The sequence below is a fragment of the Cinclus cinclus genome, chromosome 21 (assembly GCF_963662255.1).
Source record: "Cinclus cinclus chromosome 21, bCinCin1.1, whole genome shotgun sequence".
Taxonomy (NCBI): domain Eukaryota; kingdom Metazoa; phylum Chordata; class Aves; order Passeriformes; family Cinclidae; genus Cinclus; species Cinclus cinclus.
The window spans coordinates 8,346,869-8,366,173 of NC_085066.1; the positions used below are offsets into that span (position 1 = coordinate 8,346,869).

At 41.6% G+C, this 19,305-nt stretch overlaps 1 protein-coding gene across 1 annotated transcript in view; it reads left to right on the forward strand.

The window, feature by feature from the left end:
* The window catches only part of IQCA1 (IQ motif containing with AAA domain 1), a 95,664-nt gene that overhangs the window by 42,133 nt on the left and 34,226 nt on the right, over positions 1-19,305 (forward strand). The window contains exons 8-10 of the mRNA XM_062506644.1: positions 6,030-6,114; positions 11,821-11,925; positions 15,567-15,642. Coding sequence (XP_062362628.1) covers positions 6,030-6,114; positions 11,821-11,925; positions 15,567-15,642 — 266 coding nt within the window. The remainder of the gene's footprint in view (positions 1-6,029; positions 6,115-11,820; positions 11,926-15,566; positions 15,643-19,305) is intronic.

Genomic DNA, 19,305 nt, shown 5'->3' on the forward strand with positions numbered 1-19,305 from the left:
ACACAAAATCAGAGCACCAGAATGCTTCATGGGTGTCAATATTACAAAATTTTTCTTCTCATTGTAGCAGGTTTTCTTTTAACTTAAGCTAATATTGGCAGAATAAGTCGCTTTGGTTTTCCTTGGCATTTTTCATGCCCAAGCTGCCTTTTATTCCCATTCAAAATCCTAGGAGTAATTTGCAGTGCTACCACCCATGCCTCCAATTATCTCAATGGGAAAAACCTATTGCCATTTTAAACCAGGAATGATTTCTCAGAATTTGGAAGGGGAAAAAAATTTAAAAATCCTTTTCCCTCATGGTTTTTACAGCAGGAGTCAGGATAACCAGCAGTCCTGGCAGAGTCTTCCAGCCCACCTGAAGGGGAACAGAGATTCCTGCTTTTCCATCACACTAATTACTTATTGCTATCCCTGAAAGACCAGAAGGATCCTTGGAAGGGTAATACCTTCATGACAAAGCAGAACAGACTCCTTTGCTGTAAGAACTCAAGCAGCTTATGAACAACTGCACTGGGTCAGCCAAAGGTCTACCTTTCCTGGCCAGTAACACCACATGTAATAAAACTATCAGGGAGAATTTACCACATTCCTCATTTAGGTCTGTCCCCTCCAACAACTGTTCCCAACTATTACTTGGCTTTGAAGTTCCCTTCTCCCATTTCAGATCTAAGGCAGGCACTGGGGACCCAAAAGACCATTCTAATTATGATAGTTACTATAATAAAGGATATCACCTTTCCCCACAAACCTTGCATCCTCATTCCTCCATGGGAATGCTTTTCCTTGCACATTGTTGGCCTCACAACACTTGATCTTCAATTTTCAAAGCTGAATATTTATGTAGAACAATAGTTTCTGATCCTCCAATTACCCTCCACTGAAATGCTTCCATGCATAACAACCACACGTACAAGCAAACACTGGGAGGATCAGGACCTGAGATAAAACATCAGTTGTAATGTGTCTGTGTCCAAACTCATTAAAGATGATAAGAAGCCCATGGAGATCAATCTTGCTTTATGAGTAATTCTGTATTTGCCCAGGTTATTTTTTCTGGAAGTGATTTTCAAAGAGCTAAAGAGAGCACACACTCAAAAGGAAAAAAAAAAAAATCTCCACAGCAAAGATACCTAAAATAAACCAGCACTGCTATTTAAGCAGTCTGAGAGAATCCATATTAGGTGGGATTACAGAAATAGGCAAGAACTACAAAACTGATGTGGGTTTTATTTCTTTAAAGAGCTCCCCACTCTTTGTTTGTGTCCCTTTTCTGCACAGAACACCCCTCTGTCCCTCTTCTCAGAGTTTGCACCATCATTCATGCCTCCTCTTCTGTACACAGCCCACATCCTTTCTTCCCCTGAGGAGAGTTAAACACTCTTGTTCCTCCAAAGAACAATTTATTTTTCCTGACATGGCCTTTTATGCAATTAGCTGGAGAAGCCATAGCCAAAAAAGAAAGAATAACACATGTAAAACCATGCCAGAGAACGGAGTAGGTAGGAACTTGTTGAGTCTATTACCAGACAAAATGTTTAAATCAATGGTGTGTTCTCATAAATCAAAAGCCATATTTAGCCCTAACTATAACCATGCCTGAGCAATCTGGAATAGAGAGAAAATACTTAAAAAAATCTGAAGCTCCTGAAACGAGGAAGGGAGGAAGCAGCAGAGGAGACAAGCACAATGCAGGGTCATCTCCCAGACAAAGAATTTGTTTTACAGGTGAGAATGGAGGTGCCACAGCATTCAGGGCTGAGCAGAGCCTGCCAATCACACTGACTTGTGTCTGGTGTCTGGTGGTGATTTGGAAACATTACAGAACCATTTGAACCTAGTTAAAACTTGGACATTTATGTGGGGTTTGTGCTGTACAAATATTGAGCCCAGAAGAGCCAGAACTCTTTGCTGCAGATCTGAGACAAAAGGATTTGCACTGCAGACCATAAAAGATCATTCTTTTTGAATTACACTTGACAGGTCTGAGTTATTATAAGAGGAATAGGTTTGGAGCAGTAACAGTGAACCAGAGAACATAATGTAATTTGAGAAACAGCACAAAAACCTCATCACATCCTTTTCTTTTTCAGCTGGGAGTGCAAGCTTGTATCTTTTCACCCCTCTATCCTTGTTCATTCCTTTACTCTTCCACTTGAGCTGCTTTGATTCAGATTTAAGGCCCTCATTCATCCCAATTAGACAGCTTTTCTGTAAAGCTTCTTTCCAAACCCATGCTCTGCTTCCATTGACAGGATTTCACTGCTTTCCAGAAAAGTAATGGATTTCTCACATACCACAGTTTCTAAAGGTCCCTTCTTCAACAGCATCCTCCTCAGCACAGAAACCTTGAGCAGTTATGTTAAAGCAGTGGCTCTGATCCAAAGCAGGATCTTTTTGCCTGCCGTGAACTCCAGCACTCCTCATTTTTATTCGCAGCAGTGCAAGCACAGCTCCCAAGCAGAGGCTGCTGTTCAGTGCCTGGGAAGAGGGAGCAGGACCCATCTTCAGCTCCCTGCCTGCAGGCTTTGGGCTCCTGAGGCTATAAGGGCCTCACCAGGCTGCTGCTGGGGTTTGTGTCACAAGGAGGATGTTTCTTCCTAGCCCTGTCCTTCCTTCTTACCTGATCTACTTCTGTTCAGTCACCGAGTCCAGTCCCACCATGCAATGTTATAAACTTCATTGGTTCCTTTAGGCAATTGGTTTTACTAGAATTGCATCCTCCCTAAGAAATCCGGGACGATTTGCTTCTGCTTTTGCTTGCAGTGCTTAGCACGTTGTCAATGCTCCCACTGAAGCAATCACAGTGAAAATAAGAGTTGCTTCTTCCAGTTCTGGCATTTACACATTTTTATGAGACACTGGAAAAGTACAATTGGATTTTTTTTCCCCTTGCAAATGCTGAGACAGTAATAAGTAACAGATTCACAGAGTTCTGATTCAGATCTAGGTGTCTCTGACATGTACCATGTATTTCAAATATATTACACACTCTAATGCTCCTGTTATCAAGAGCTTAAGCTTTTTACGTTCTCCTCTCCCCATCAACAGTGGAACCAGGGAGGATTCCCACCACAAAGCTTCCCTCCACACTTCCCACAAAACAAAGCAGCCTGCTGGGGCTCCAGTTGGGAGGAACTTCTTGAATCATCTGGGTTCATTTTCTTACCTTATTATTACCTCTAATCATCAATACTTCAGTGTTTCTAGGAAGCTCCAAAAGTGGAAGGCAGTTAAAAATTATTTGAACAAATATTACTATGAAGCTCAAAATCACTCCATAATGTTTGGGACCTCCTCCTAATTCACAAGCTGTTCATGAGACACACCTGGTGAGACCCTCTTCAGCCCTAGATGGTGTGTAGCTTATCTCATGGCACAAAAATGTAAGAATTTAAAGATTTGGTTTGGGCAAGAAGAGACTTTGAAGGTCATTTAGTCCCACCCCACACCTTCCACTAAATGATGTTGCTTCAAGCCCCATCCAACCTGGCCTGGGACACTTGCAGGGATGGGGGGCAGCCACAGCTTCTCTAGCTGTTCATTTTATCCTGGTGTTTCCAACTGCAAACCAAAGAATTTGAATCAGTTGAATCCAAATTAATGTCCTAAGACAAATGCATGAAACAGCCCATTGCAATGGCTCTGAGTAGAACACTGCCAGAAATGAAGGGGGAATGAAAATTGAGATTCATTATGTTTAAAGTGGACTTTTGACCAGGAAGATGAATGGCTGCATTTTTCTGGGCAGATTTACAGGCCAAATGAATCCCTGGTTTAACCTCTGAACTCGGAGGGTTTCATAAAGGGAGGAATTTGCCTATCGGGGTCACGCATGCGAATTCCCAGGCATTACAAGATTGAAGTTGTGGTCATTTCAACCTAGAAAAGAAAGGAAAACCCACAAGAGGGTGGGTAGGGAAATATGATTTAAGAGTGCTGCTTCCAGACCATCAGACAGCAATGAATATGCTGAAGAAAAAAGCAGATGCCCTGGAAGAGTTAGAACATCAAAATGTTTGGTACTGTCTGCTCTCAGGTCACTGATGACCATGGAAAATCACATCCTGCACTGCCCTCAACCAGAAAATCCCAGTTATCCCTGACTGTTTAGTAAATGCCTGACCCTCCTACCATGGAAAGATGGGCATTGTCTTCTCCTCACCTCATTTTTTGACACAATCACCTGCTGCACTTGCTACCAAAAAAAGGTGAGAGGAGCCACATCACCCCAAAAAACTACACCAACTCAGAGGAGGAAAATCACACAGAAAATACAAATTAGAAACCAAAAAACCCTTCCCAATTTGTACAGCACTCAGATATACTCATACATAGCCAAAGGTAAATATCACAGAATGGTTTGGGTTGGAGGGAGCCTTAAAAATAATTTCATTCCAGCCCCCCGTCATCTCCAAGAGCTATAAATGGTTTAAAAGTGGAATAGGGAGTAAAAATACCAAATGTGACATTACTAAATATTGGAAGCTGGCCCTGATATTATGTTCAGTGGGCTCCCAGCTGATGCTTCACCCACAGTGCATTTGCCTTTCCTTCCTCCCAGCTGGCACTGAAGTAGCAACAGCCTCAATAACAGATTTTTGGGAAATTTTTTACTGTAACCAGACTTGTAGCAGCATTTAAGGTTGTGTTTAACATAAAACTGAGCTATTTTCTGGCTGTCTGTAAAAAATGGAGCATGAGCTAACATTAAATAATAGATCATGCAGGGTTTTGAGGCCAAAACCTCGTTCTTAATGGATTTTTGAAAGCACACTAACAGTGACAGCCCTTTGTTGATGCAGGCTGGTTTCTGGGAATGCAGTGCCCAAGGATTTGCATCTATTTGCATATAGAACTTGTAACTGTTGAATAAGTCAGAGCTCCCAAGCATAGATGAATGATTGTTGATTCTGTCCTAAATGGTGTTGCATTAATACCAGCAAGAGATCCCAACCCTACACACGTGGTGCTACAGAAACAGGACAGATGCTCTGTTCCAAGGATCTCAGCTTAAAACTGAGCCTGCAGCTTAACAGCAGCCTAGGAAGGTCCCTTAAGGTACCAGTTGTTTTTTAAAAAAATGAAAACATTTTTAGGAATAGTGTTGACCTTTCTGAGCTCTTTTCTTCTCCAGGGAAATTTAATTTCATTTAGAGGAAACATAACCGTGCTGTTTGAAAGTAGCACGAGGGTTTTTTCTGCACTGTCAGAATTTTCTTTGGAACAGAAAAATCTTCCTGATGTTACCAAACAAACACAAAATTTAACAGATATATTCCAGCAAGCAACAAAAGGGAAAAGAAGTTAAAGGGTGTTATCAGTATAAATGGCCTTTGGGATAAAGTTATTATTTAATAATCTATTCTTATAGTATCTTTTAATCTCTTTCTGAAAAGTCTGGAAGCTCCCTGTGTTATCCATGAAACTTGTCCACAAAGTCACCCCTCACCCTTTCCAGTTTCCATCACCATCAAAGTCTATTGGAAATTTAGGAGTGGTAATCCTGACATGGAAATGCAGTCTGGAATTTAGAGATTAAGGCTTGATTTAGGCAAAATAACTCTTCTCTAAAAGAAAAAAAAAGGCAAAAAGCTGGATGTTGAAAGCAGAGAGTTGGGCTGTGAACATAAAATAATGTAATATAACATAATAACCATTCCCAGAATGGTTTGGGTTGGAAGGGACCTGAAAGTCTATCCCATTCCACCCCCTGCCATGGGCAAGGACACCTCCCACTATCCCAGGCTGCTCCCAGCCCTGTCCAGCCTGGTCTTGGGCACTTCCAGGTGTAAACACTTTAATCTGCATTTCTCAGCTAGGAAGGAATCTGCAGTCCTAGGAATTTCCCTAAGAATTTGCAGTTTTTCTTGGGCTATAGGGTAAGAGACATGGTTTGCTAACTGTCTTAGTTAATTTACAGGACAAAAAACACTGCCAGAAGAAGTCACCCTGCTATCTAACATCTTTATCAACCAGGTGAAACATGATGAATTTTAATTCCTCTTCCACTTTTGTTTCTCCCCCAGGCATATCACGGGCAGGTTTCCTGACTATCCCCCTGAGAAGACAGGTGGTTCCAAGGCTATTTTTATTGAAAAACATCCAGAGCAGGTACTGTCCCTCTTCTAATGAAAAAATTTCGTTATGTTGGAGAAGGATTTGCCACACAACACGTCTGTTTATTTAAGTAGCAGTTCTCCCTAACAGTGACTCTAGTTCTCCAAGCACCTTATGGTTAAAAGCTTTTTGTTGCCAGTGAAAGAATGGGTTTTTTTTTCCAGGGTGTTTCCAATCAGGTACCAAAATCTGTTGCATTTCAGGTTGTGCATCCACTTAATCACAACTGAAGGTGCTCAGGTGATGGAAAAGAAGTAGAGAACAGCAGCAGAGAAGAGTTTCTTATGCAGTCAGGACTAAACCTTGATTTACTGCCAAGGCTCATTAAGCAAATTTAACATCCCAGCGAAGGAAGTATCTCAGTTTATCTTGTGTGTTGTAGTGAACTCGGTTGTTTTTTCTGGTAAATCCCTCTCCTGATTTCCCTGGCTAATGGAAGTGGCTGCTAATCTCTTCCTCTGATCATCTGAGTGTCATGCAGAGAAAGTGATTAAGCCCAGCTGAAGGCAGTGGTTGACACTTGGAGCCTTTTCCACCCAAGCAGGATAATGAGTCTGTTGGGGGAAGTCAGGATTTGGTCCCTGAGTAAGCCAGTGTGCTGGGCTAGGAAAACTAAGAGGTCAAAACCCGAATTCTGTGGTCCTGAATACTGTTGCATCCATCCACCCCTAATATTTTTGCATGATTTAGAGGATTTTTATAGAATCACAGAAAGGTTTGCATTGTAAGGGATGTAAAAATCATCTCATTGCAGCCAGCCTCGCACCTTCCACTAGCCCAGGTTGCCCAGAGCCCCATCCAGGTTGGCCTTGAATGCTTCCAGGGATGGGGAATTTTGGATCCAGTCCTCCATAGGATCACAGGGATGTAAGGACAGGCTAAGCCTAGCACTAACTATCAGCTAACTTTGCTCAAAATGCAGGAAAACTGCTGCAAACAGCTGCCTGTGCCCCACTAAAACTGAGTCTGGGGCATGCTCCTGATTTTTTTTAGCCAAGTTCAGGGGCTAAACCCTGGTGGGCTCTGTTGTTCAGGCAGGCAGAGGGAGGTAGACCCTCGGTGAAGTTTTCAGTCTCTAAAGTAGAAACACGTGCCAGAGTCCATTAGGCTTTGTTGGATGCTGGGAGCAGCCAGGAGCCAGCCAGCAAGTGGGGCTTATTGCTGGAGCAGGGTTTGGGGAATGTGATGCTAAATAGCCCTGCTACCATCAAGGATTAACACAGCTCAGGAAGAAAACACTACAAGGAATTATTCTTAGCAGCACTGAATATGGAGGTAGATTCTGGAGAAATGGATTTAACCTTCCTGTCATGCTCCCAGCTTTCAATTCCCACCTTGAGCTGTTTTGTTGCCTTTCCTGAGTGTCTGTTTTTCCTTTACATGAAAAAAATGGAAGCCAAAAGTCTGGAGAGGCTGTTTTACTGCTGGTTTTCCCTGCACCCTGGGAAAAAAACCCTTCCTCTATTTTCCTAACAAATTTTCACTTGCAATTATCTGATTTTCACCAATTCTGTGGCCTGTGTTTTCTCCCTTTTTAGGCAGCAGAATGTGTGTCACAGCCTTAAGAGATTTCCACAGTGCAGTTGGCCAGAGAAAGTTCAGTGCAATCATGATTCTACCTGAATGTCAGACAAGTAAAACATTTTTTGTTCCACTAAGTCAGCTGCATATTAGAAAATCACTGAGGCCACTGGGGTTGCTCCACACACTGGTCTATTGGGCAACATAGGAAAGGAAATCCTGGCCCCATGGAAGCTGATGGGAGTTTTGTCCTTGAGTCCAGGGGGACAGGAATTCACCTCTTGTCTATATGAGCTCCTGTGCAGGGGTTGGTTACTCCCAAGTCAAACTCCATGAAAAATCAAGACCGAACTGTATTTTAAAAGTGAGCATTTTATAAGGCTTTGATAAAGACACTTCGGGGAAAATAAAATACAAATTAATCACTTCACGAACCATTGCTGCATTATTATACATTCTATATTTCTTGATCCTTTGACAACCCTGACCTTACTTGACTTTGTAATGTAGCTGGCCTTCTGCACAAACTGCTTCCATGACATTTTACAAATACCTTCCCAAAAGATGTGCCGAAGACATCCCAGTGCAGAGTACTTGGTGCTTCAGTCAGAAAAATAAGCGCTGTCCTTTGACTGAAAAGCTTTTCTCTACTTTACTTACTCTTCAAGACAAATTTAACATCCCAGGACATCGGTGTAATCTCCCTGCATCTGTTCCAGATTTCTGTCCCTAATGGTTCTTTATGTTTTGCTCCACAGATAATCATCAGATGCGACAATTTTTAGCTTTGCCCTTATCCTGCTGCCAACAAAATTACGATCTTTTCCTGTAGTTCATTAAGTCTCATCACCATGAAAATAAGCCAAGAGAGTTGCCATTTCACAGGCATTTCCCCCTCTCCCAGCTCCCCCTCATTTCCAATATTAAATAACATTTAAAAAAAAAAAGAAAGGTGTCATAGAAGGACTAAAAGCCTCATAATATTCTGAATATTTAAAGTTAACCATGCAGGAGGAGGGAAGCTGTATTTAGCCTGTGTTAAATCACACAACACTTAAAATATTCACCTACAGACAGCAATCCACCTTCCCCAAAACAACACACCAAAAATCCTCCATAAAGAAGAAACATTTCCTAGGTGCCAAGAAAACTTCTTTCTGTAGTGTTAATACTCCAAGAGAGAAACTTTTCCCTCCAGGAACACTGGGCTGTGCCCCTGTAAAGTGTTTGTGTTCAAGCTGGTGTTAGAGCCAGGCTCTGAGGCTGCTCTTACCTGCCACAACTGGAGATACAGCATTCCCAAACTCACTCTATCCCTGCTTTTCTTTTATGCCCACAACTCTAAAAGGCAAGAAGTTCAAGTATCATTTCACCTGAGCCAACACCAGACTTCCTGTGTCTGAGGACAGCAGAACAAGTGAGTCCTGCTGGCAGCTGGAAGTTTTCTTATGCTTGGCTCATATAAAGCAGCATTTGACATTTTCATTCATAGGCTACACTCTGGTTTAGTGTCCAGTTCCTTCCCCCCACCAAAAAAAATGGAGATTTGCACTGCAAGATTTTAGAAATGTGGTTGAACTGATACAGGAATACAAAAGTCAATTTAACTTTTATGGAGCATCAGTCTTAAAGGAAAATGTCTTTTCAGCCACTGAAGAAAATGTTACTGGAGAAGAATCATCACTGGCACAATAGAAATCCTAGGAAAGATTGGGAAAAAATACAAAGAGGCTAAAATTAATCTGCTCCTATAGAAACACAATCCCTCAGTATTAAGAGTTTGCTAACTACTTTCTGCATCATTTCAAAAACAGACAACCCAGCAAGGAAAAGGGGAGTCCAGAATAACTTAGGAAGACATCTACTTCTCTTTCCACTTTGAAAAAAAACTGCACTAAAATGTGGGTGAAATGCCTACTAATCTCAAACTAACCTTTGCTTGCCATTCCCTTTCTTTCCTCCTCTTTTGTCAGATTGTTCAGGCATCTCCTTGCAGCTGGAGGGGAAGTGGTTCTGTATAAAAGAGCAGAAGCCACCCAAGGCTGGATACATGGGCAGGCTCCCCCCCAGCTCCCAGCCCTCTGCAGTCATGGAGCAGAGGTGGGAGCAGAGCTGGAGGAGCTGCAGCAAGGCCAGGCACAGGGACAAGGACTCTTCAGCTACTCAGTGCCATTCCAGCAGGTTCATGAGAGCAGAAACTCTTTCTCACCACTCCCAGTATCATTCATCTGTGCAAAAACACGAGAGCAAATCACTCCACTCGGGGTCTGGATGCACTTAAAATACTGCCTGCAGAATGCAGAGGCACTGCTGCAAATGGAAACCTTTTGTCAATCACTTGTGTGCTTACAGGTGTCCTGCTGGATAGAGCCACCCCTGAGATGCTGGGAATGGTTCTGGTTACCCTTTGCAGGCAGAGCAGAGCAGAGGTGGAGGTGACAAGGTTGGGTTTCTGGCTACGTAGGAACACTACAGTAAAGGATACATTCAGAGTAGCTCTGTTGGTTTTGGATACAACAGGCCTGCTGGGACACTAAAAACCTATTTTGAACTCCAGTCAATCTGTTAATCTATCCCAGGGAATGAAATGCTTCGCTGCTTATCACTGCAAGATGTGACTGAGAGGTGCTCGGGGTTTGAATTACCATATTTAATTAAATGTAAGATACTGAAATGCTTGGGGAGAGCCACTAATGAAACTGTCCTGGCTGCAAAGCACAGCCCTTGTCATTGTCCCCTTCCAGCATCCAGTGTTCAGTACATTAAAAGGTATACTTGAAAAAACAAATATTTTCACTGTTACAGGGAACACATCTTGCAGATGGAAATGTTTTATTTTCTACTCTTTCGCAGTACTGCCACTATTAGTGGTCCATTAATAAACTTAGATGGATTTTCTTATTTACATCCATTAGTAAATGGTCTTAGAATTCCTCTCAGGGAGAAGAAAGCTGCCTAGAAACAAGAGAAGCAGCAAATTTTCTCCCTCTGCCTTTTTCAGATAATAAAGTATAAATGGCCAGGAACTAAAGATATGGGAATTGATGGAGCTGTACCCAGTTATCAGCTGCTACTTGCTTGCAGGGATAAAGATGCTGAGCTATCCCTGTGCATCTGTCAGGGTTTGTCACAATCTCTCCATGCAATCTCCCTCACCCACTAGAACAATTTCAGTCTTTAGCCATATATTGAAATTAGACACCCCTTGGGGCAGCCTTATAAAATCCATCCCTATAAAAATCAATCTGCCTTACAAACACCAGGACAAATTCATAATCTGGATCTGAGTCCAGAGGGAACTTTGAGTTGTTTGTCATTAGAAAATTCTGCTTCTGGATGGCTTTAGGAACTGGTCTCACTCCATAAAAGCCCTACAATTTGGGACAGAGAAATCAGCCTTTTCCTAATGATAAATTGGGACAGTCAGCACTTGTGCTGGAGTTTGCAGGGGGCTGGTAAAAAGGCTTCTCTGTGATGGTCTGGGATTCTGAGAGTGCAGCCTGCTGGATTGTAACGAGTGGTATTTGCACCACTTAATTAGAGGCTTGTCTGAAGTTTCTTCTGTCCTCACTCAGAGCCAGGATTAAAAACATGAAGGAGATGAATTTTCTCACGTTCAGGCTTGGTTGTTTATTAAATCTTATCTGAAGTACAGAGAGTTCTGCAACACTTCCAGCTACCAACTAAAAGTGAGCAAAATGGAGGAGAACCCAGCTATAGCTACAAGGTCTCTTACAGCTAAACAGTCCAACAGAGAATTAACACCTATATCATTTATACTTTTGACCCAATAACCAAACTCCTGTGACCCACAGTGCAGCACTGACTGTCCAACCAGAAACAACAACCTGAAACCATGGAGAACAAGGAAGAAGAACACAGAAAGGAAACAACACCCAAAACCCTCTATCTTGTCCCATACCACCTATTAGTGTATTATAAAAACCTCAAATTTAAAACCCTTCACCATGTGAAATCACACACTTTTATTTAACTACACACCTGTGACTTGAACTCCATCACTCAAATTTGGAAGCCTTCTCCAAGGCCTCAGGTCAAAAGCAGTGTTCTCCAGGGGGTCAGTGTCAGAAAGCACAGAAGGCTCAAAAATCCCAGATTTCTGGGATCCAACATTGGCTACTGTGTTTTTCCAATCACATTCCTCCCTGCATCTTTCAGGTCGCTGAAGAGCTGGCTGCCAGAAAGGAGGCAGTGACAAAAGAGAAGAACAGAAAAGATGACAAAGAGGCCAAAGCCCAAAAGGCACAAAAAGCTGGAAAGCAAGTAAGTCAATGAAAGCAGGTTGTGAAGCCAAGAGGCAGAGCTCAGGTGTGGGCACAGGCTGTTAAATAACATTAAACTGGTCACCAAAGCTCCAGGCTCAGGTTCAGGGGACAAAGAACTGGCTGAGGTTCGTCCCTCTCAGCTTTTCCATGACCTCAGTGATTCTGGGGAACTTTTTGTCTCTCATGTTTTAGGAATGGCCACGACTGAGCTCAGTGGGAAGAGCTGATGGAGGTGCAGACAGCTGAGGACATAAATGAGGGCAAAAATACATTTCAGGGCTTTGGGATCATTGCCAGGGCAGTCAGGCAACAAAGTGGTAACCAAGCATTCCACTATTAATGTGGGTACAGAGAAGTTAATTACTGCCACCCCCTGCAGAATTAGGAATTAAGAGCCTTTGTCTCACTCAGACACCCACCTCAGAACTTGTGTGGATTTCAAACTCATTTTTAAACCACATCAGCCAGCATTTCATAAACCTGTAAATAAAGCCACGCATTTTCAGCCCACATTCACAAGGTATGAACTATTTTTGTTCCAAAAATCAGTAGACACCACTCAATGTACAATATACTCCATGAAATCTTTGAGATGAAGGGCTTCTTTCACAGAAGACACATTTCCAAATTATTTCAGGAGCAACTTCACAGAGCTAAACACCTGTGAAAGAGCAGGGACCAAAGGGCATCTTCAAAAGCAAGCTGTGCAAGAAAAATTCTCAGCTTTTGCTGAAGCAGCAGCTTTTGTTTCTCATTTACTTCACAATATAAACAAAAGTTGAAACAATATGTATTTTTTAATAAGGGTCATTAATCTCTCACTAAATATGTGGAGGAGAAGGGTGAGTTTTCTAGGGCAAAGCTTACTCTTCACTGCAATTTTTACACAAATTAATTTGAAGGCCTAACCCTAGAACAAATATATTTCAAAAAATGAGGCTTTTCTTGGACAACATCCATTAAGCTGGCCAAAGCTTTCAGAACATCTAGCCAAAAACCTAAATTACATGAATGTAGGAATTATCAGTCAATGTAATTGGAAGGTAGATGCCTAATTATTAACTTGTAAATGGGCATCTTGAAAACAATATTTGGGGGTTTGGGTGGGTTTTTTTTTCCTTTTGTAGATGAAAATACACAGCAGGCTGAAAGAGCAAATGCATGAGTGTTTTTCAGAGTCTTTAAGCTTGATTGCTTAACTTTGCTAACTAGAAATGGTTATGGCTGCTCCTGTGCAAGCAGGAGATATTTTTAAGTTCTGCTCACACACCCAATTTGTTGGGTGACACTGTCATGGCGCCAGTGAAGCTCCTAAAACTGGATGGCACCTCACCCATCTGCTTAAAACCCTGACTGTCATACTACAAAATCTGCTTCCTTCTTGGTTTTGCACGTTTCTGAAGATAAGAACCAGCAACATCAAAAATATTTGTCTCGATCCCCTCGCAGCCTCTGCAAGGCTGTTTTGAATTGGGGTGAAATAACAGCGTGGAGCTCTGGGGTTTTATAACTTCATGTCATTCCCATCTCCTCAGCCATCACAAGTCCTGTCAAGTAAAATTCTGAGCCATTATATCAGGTTCTCTATGGTTCATTGAGAAAGAACAAAGGGAACATTCTCTCCAAGGTTATAGCACTGACAGGGGAAAAAAAGAGTATCTTAGACCAGTTGAGAAGTGTTTGGAAAAGTTCTAACAGCAGGACTCTTATTAAAATAAGTATAGGCTATAAGTCATAGGGATGCAGGCAGGAAAAAGGTCTGCTCCCAACTTCAGCTCTTAAAGAAAACAAAAGTTTGATCCCAGAAGGAAATTTAAGAATTTCTGAAAAGCCTGATAGCAATCTTCACGAAGAGTATTTGATATCAAAGTAACTTCACTTTCTTTTCTCTGCAAGGTGCTGATTTGATTTCCCATTAGGCACCTAAGGAAAAAAACAACCCATGGCTTCATCCCCACAAAATCCCTCTTTCCAAAAGCAGAACCAGTGTGGACTGCCTCACCCAGTAACCTGCTGGAGCTTGTGTCACTGAGCATGAGCAAGGCTGTGCATCCCTGAATTTCACCCAGAAATGTCAAAGAGTGAGACCCATTCCTGTCCTTAGTGAAACCTCTCAGGAAAATGTCCATAGGAAACATGCACAGTGGAGACAATTCAGTTTTCCCTGCTGTCAAATGGGAATGACCTGGTGTGGAGTTGGCTTTGGAAAGCCTCAGAAATAGATTGAGACTCTTATTTCCACATTTCTGCTTAAATTCAAACATATATTGCTGGTTCAAGGGGCCTTAACGCATTGAAAACAAAACCAGCGCGGACTCAATCCACTGAAAATCAAAAACTATATGAGCTGGTTTCAAAGGAAGAGTTCTTTTTGTTGTGTTGACTCTTAGGCTGTTAATTGAAGCAAGAGAAAACAGAACTGCAACTGTCCTTTAGACACAAGAGAGTGGGTTTGATTAAAATCAATTAAATTGACACAATGATATCATTGACATCAGTGTATAAAATCACTGAAGCAAATAACTAAAACAATTCACTGGCTTATTTATAACAATAAAATGTTGATGTGTCCTGTGGTATTGAGAGGCTAAAAATGAATAACCCATTTTTAGGCTGGTTAGGGGGAATTTGTTTGTTGGGTTTTTTAATAGTTGACACGTTTCCTCTTAGAACATCATGGTTTCATCATTTTCTATAAAATGCCATGGAAAAAATGATAAAAGAAGGATTCTGCCTGCTCCAAATGATCCAAGGATGAACCTCAAAGTGGCACACCCTCTGAAACTGGGAATACATTGGAGTAACTGGGATTTGAGCTCAAATCCTCCAACTTTTTGTTTCACTTTACCAAAAAAGTTATTGATGTTCAGTCAAGAACCTCCTGAGTCTCTTTCAAAAGCATCTATAGGGTAGAAGTGATAAATGTATTTAGATTTTTCCTGTCCTTCTGGGCCCAAACTGTAATTACTGTAATAATAATTTGATTAAAAACAGATATTTGACACCTCACATAACTGCACCTGCAGGTAGCAGATAGGTCCCTAATTACAGGGCTTATTTAGGGGAGGGGTGTTTAGTTTTAATCATCCCAGGAGCTGCACTTTCCATCTTGCTGGTAACAATGGGTTTGCAGGTTTTTTACCAAAACCCTGATCCACCTTGTGCTGTCTCTATAAATACACATTCACCTCCTCCCCAAACAGTGATCTGATCTCCCTTTATCAACTATTACCTTACTCACATCTTGAGACTTACAAGTGATACAAGACAAAGAAACTTTGATAATTTGCTGGGAGGTTTTTCCCTCAGAAATACTGGTTCAATGAAATTGAACTGTTTCAGGAATATGGCAACAGTAGAGAAAGTAACTGAAAAAATGGCATTAAAATTAAATTCCATTTAAATACTGCAAGTCTCCTACTTGAATTACATTTTCAAACAATTAATTCTTGATTAAATTTGTGATTTCAGCTGATAAAGTGACACCCCTTCTCTCATGGAGAAATCTGGGCTAGTGGAAGGTGTCCCTGCCCATGGCAGGGAGTGGAATGAGATCTTTCAGGCTTTTTCCAACCCATTCCATAATTGTGTGAGACAATGTTGTCAGCAATTCCTCTCTTCACTTTCCTCCCCATCTAGGTAGTGGATGAAAGCTGGAAAATGGGTCCAAGCAATTTCCTTTCGATACTGGAGGAAGGAAGGTCTCAGTACCAAGGTCAGTAGAAAAAGATAACAATTCCAGCTGGAATGTTCTCCCAGATCAGCTTCATCAGAGTGTCATTCCTATAAGGTCAAGTGGGCAGCTGCCCAAACTATGGAACATTATAAAATGAGGATGTTAGATTAAAAAATGCTATTTAGGAAGGGAGTCTCTCAGTACCTCAATTCTTCTGTGGAATCTGTCAAAATCATTGAGTTAATCATGCAGGAAGGGACATTGCTATGGGTGAAAGTGAACAAACTCAAAGCAAAGTGCTTCAAATACATATAAAAAAGGAATTTTAGGATTTTCTGAGGGCAACAGGAATGACATCAGAATAGCCAATAATTCAAAAGCACAATACTGTAGATCAAGATTCAGCATCACTGTTTTCATACTCCTGCAATTCTACCTGTCCAGTCTCCTCCAAGAGTGAGAACTCGTGGAGAGTCCATGGTTCCTTCACAGCATCCACAGCTACTCATTTTATTTTTGATTATATGTTTGAATAGGAGGAGCATCTTCTCAAGCAGAGGCACAAAACTCTGAATGTATTTGCTTCATGCCAAGTGTGTGAAACTAAAACATAATCCAGACTTTCAGCTTGGGGCCTGGCTGGTTTTTCACATGGAGAAAGCAACAAAAAGCAGGGATTTCTTCATAAAAATCATGAAAGGGCATTTCATTTTTTTTCCAGATCTCTCCTCTCCTCTGCTTTTGATACTTCTGTTTATCTCTTTAACATTTGTCTTCAGTGCTCACCCCGATTCACAAGTGAGTTAGGAAGTCTTGCACTTGTCTAAAGTGGAAGACAAGTGAAAGTGGAAAATGGGGTTCTTTTTGCTGTATCTCTGCTGATTCTGTTTTGATAAAATGTGGAAAAATATGTTTCCTGCTCTCCCCTCTTCAGAGTTAGTGCCTTGCTAAAATTCCTCATATGAAAAGTCTCCATTATTCTCTCCTTCTGACAAATTACTGGTGTCAAGTTTTCTGCCTGCTTTGAGCTGGCTGGAGAGAATGAAGTGAACAACTTGCTAAATGGGCATCAGTAGTTTGGCCTGACCCCTGACTTGTAACAATTAGGATTTTCTTACATATTATAAATCACAGAACAGCTTTCTGACTAAAAAGGAGCTTTGCATCCCATCTACTCTCAAATACCACATCAGAACCCTGCTGAAGGCAGCAGGAGCTTTAGATAAGGATCAAATGAATCCAAACTTCTTTCCTTAGCTGGCCACCAATGAAATGGCACCTGGAACTCAAAACCAGCTGTGGCAAGAGTGGGGCTGCCACCCAACAAGTCCCCAGGGCAGGGAAGGTGCAGTGTGGAAGCAGCAAAGGGAGGCAGGAGGGGTTTGCCTTGGAGGAAACCTGCTCAGCACAGCAGTGGATCCCAGAGTGAGCAATAGAAACACCACAGGGGTCAATAGGTTACGTTGATAGTCCCAAATTTCACACCTTTCTTGTGTAATATGCCAGGGGGTTTACGAGGGGATGGGGGGTTTGTCACCCAAACTGCATCTGAGTGCCAGCACTGCCACCCCCAGCAAGACTCCTGCTTTGAGCCCGCAAACACAGAACTTTTGGGGGTTATTCACACAGTGTGAGTGCCTCTGTGATTCACATTTCCCACTTAAAGAGCCACACATCTCCAGCCCATCCTGCTGGAGCTGACAGCTACTCCCCAGCTCTGAAGGCACATGAGAAGGAGCCCTTTTCTGCACAGAGCACAGCCATAAACCCTCAGAGTGGAAAGCTCTCTTGCAGGCTTCAAAGAATACCTGCAGTTCTGTCTTAGGCACAGGAAGAGTCTATAGCTGTGCAGTTAAACTTCAGGTGAGGTTTTTTTTCCTCCTTTTCTCCTGGTGAACCAGGTCTATTTGACACCACACTTATTTTTAGTAAACAGCTGTTAATTCCTCCTTGCAGCGCAGTCCCGCTGCCTCCTTCACAAGCAGTTTGGGCTTTTTGTTGCAGGACACTCACACAATACTACCTGGGGGTTGTCCAAAATTATTTTATTTTTAATCTAACCATGGATTCTTTGATCATCAGAAGCAAATCCACAACAACATCCACCCAGAACAGTGTGAGCAATCTCTGTTGTGTTTGTAATTTTAGGCTGTTTTCCTCTCAGTAGCAGAATTATGCAGGAAAAAGATAGGTCTGAGTTTGGACTTTCTACTGAGAACTTTTTTTCTAATCTTACGTAGATATAGGTCACTTGCTGTCAGCATTTGCACAGAAGTTCAGATTTATTAGTGCAGAAATCTTGAAAACATGATTGAAGCAACTGAGCTTGATTAAGAAATGTTTGTGTCAGGAGCAATTCAAAGACCCTTATAAGAGTGTCTAAAGCTTACCTAAATGACAGCTGGCCAAACAACAACCTTTGGTTTGTCACTCCCCCCAACACTTGATTTTAAGAAAGTATTCCCATCCCATGAAACTGGTGCTTTATACCTAGCTTATTTAAATATTTTTTTATAATATAGATCAGTTTTGACAAAAAATCCAAACATTTCACTTACAAACTTTTTCACTCTGTGTCTTTAACTCCTCTACCAAGCTAGAGCTGCTGCCTAAACTTCACTGGAATTCATGAAGCTTTTTATCCTCCTAGAATTGTATCTGGCAGTTTTTCTAGTTTCTAAACTCTTATTTTACTCTTAAAACTCTTAAAACCTTTATTTTAAATGATGTGGTTGGAAACAGCCACTTGGTTTGACATCTCCATTCACATTGCAATAGCCAGAGTTTATGTGGGGCAAATGTAAGGCTGAACCACTACCCCCCTCTTCCTGGGGTGTATTTTTGCAGTGTGAGGCAGCAATGTGCTATTTCCCCCGTTCTGTAGATGACCAGTTGATAAATATCACAGTTGATACTTATGACTTGCTCAGTGTCACAGAGGATATTTGAGTATAAATATTCCATGGTGTCTCCAAATATTCCTTTAAGGTGTGGTGATACTCTGTATTTTTAACCAGCCTTCAAAAGATTCAAATCCTTTTGCTAGAAGGTTCAAAGTGGCCATTTCAAGAGAAGCTTCTTGCTTCAAATAAATATATTGCAAGTGTTAGTCACAGGCTGTTCTTTAAAATTCTGGAATATTGGAGTTCCCTACTGGCCTGCAGAGCTGGGATGCTGATTTAGGAGTGGTCTGGGCTGCCTTTGAGCCCTGAGCTAGCTGTGCATATAAAACAATCCCAAAATAAGCATACACTATTTTAGGAAAGGTGACATAAATTTCACTGCATACACACAGGCACAGAAATGGCTCCTGAAGCTGGCTGACCCTGCCTGTAACAAAATACCAGACTCTGCTGACCAGCCAGTGAAAACATAACATCCTTAGCCTCCTGACCCCCCTTTAAAATTAACTTTGAAACATTTTGTTGATCTATAAAAGAATAACAGAGCATCTAACACCTATGAGTTATTGATCTCTCTACTAAAATTAGGCACCTCTAACCCAGTGGTTAATATAACACTCAGATAACTCATTGCCAGGTAATATCAGAGTCTGGGGGGACCCTCCCTGGTTTGCCTGCAGTGGGTATTAACCACTAATCAATCTACAAAATGACAACAAACAATTATGAAAAAACAGAATAGAAAAACCTACAGATCCCTCTATGAAAAATAAATATCTAAAGCCTGGTACTCCTGTGA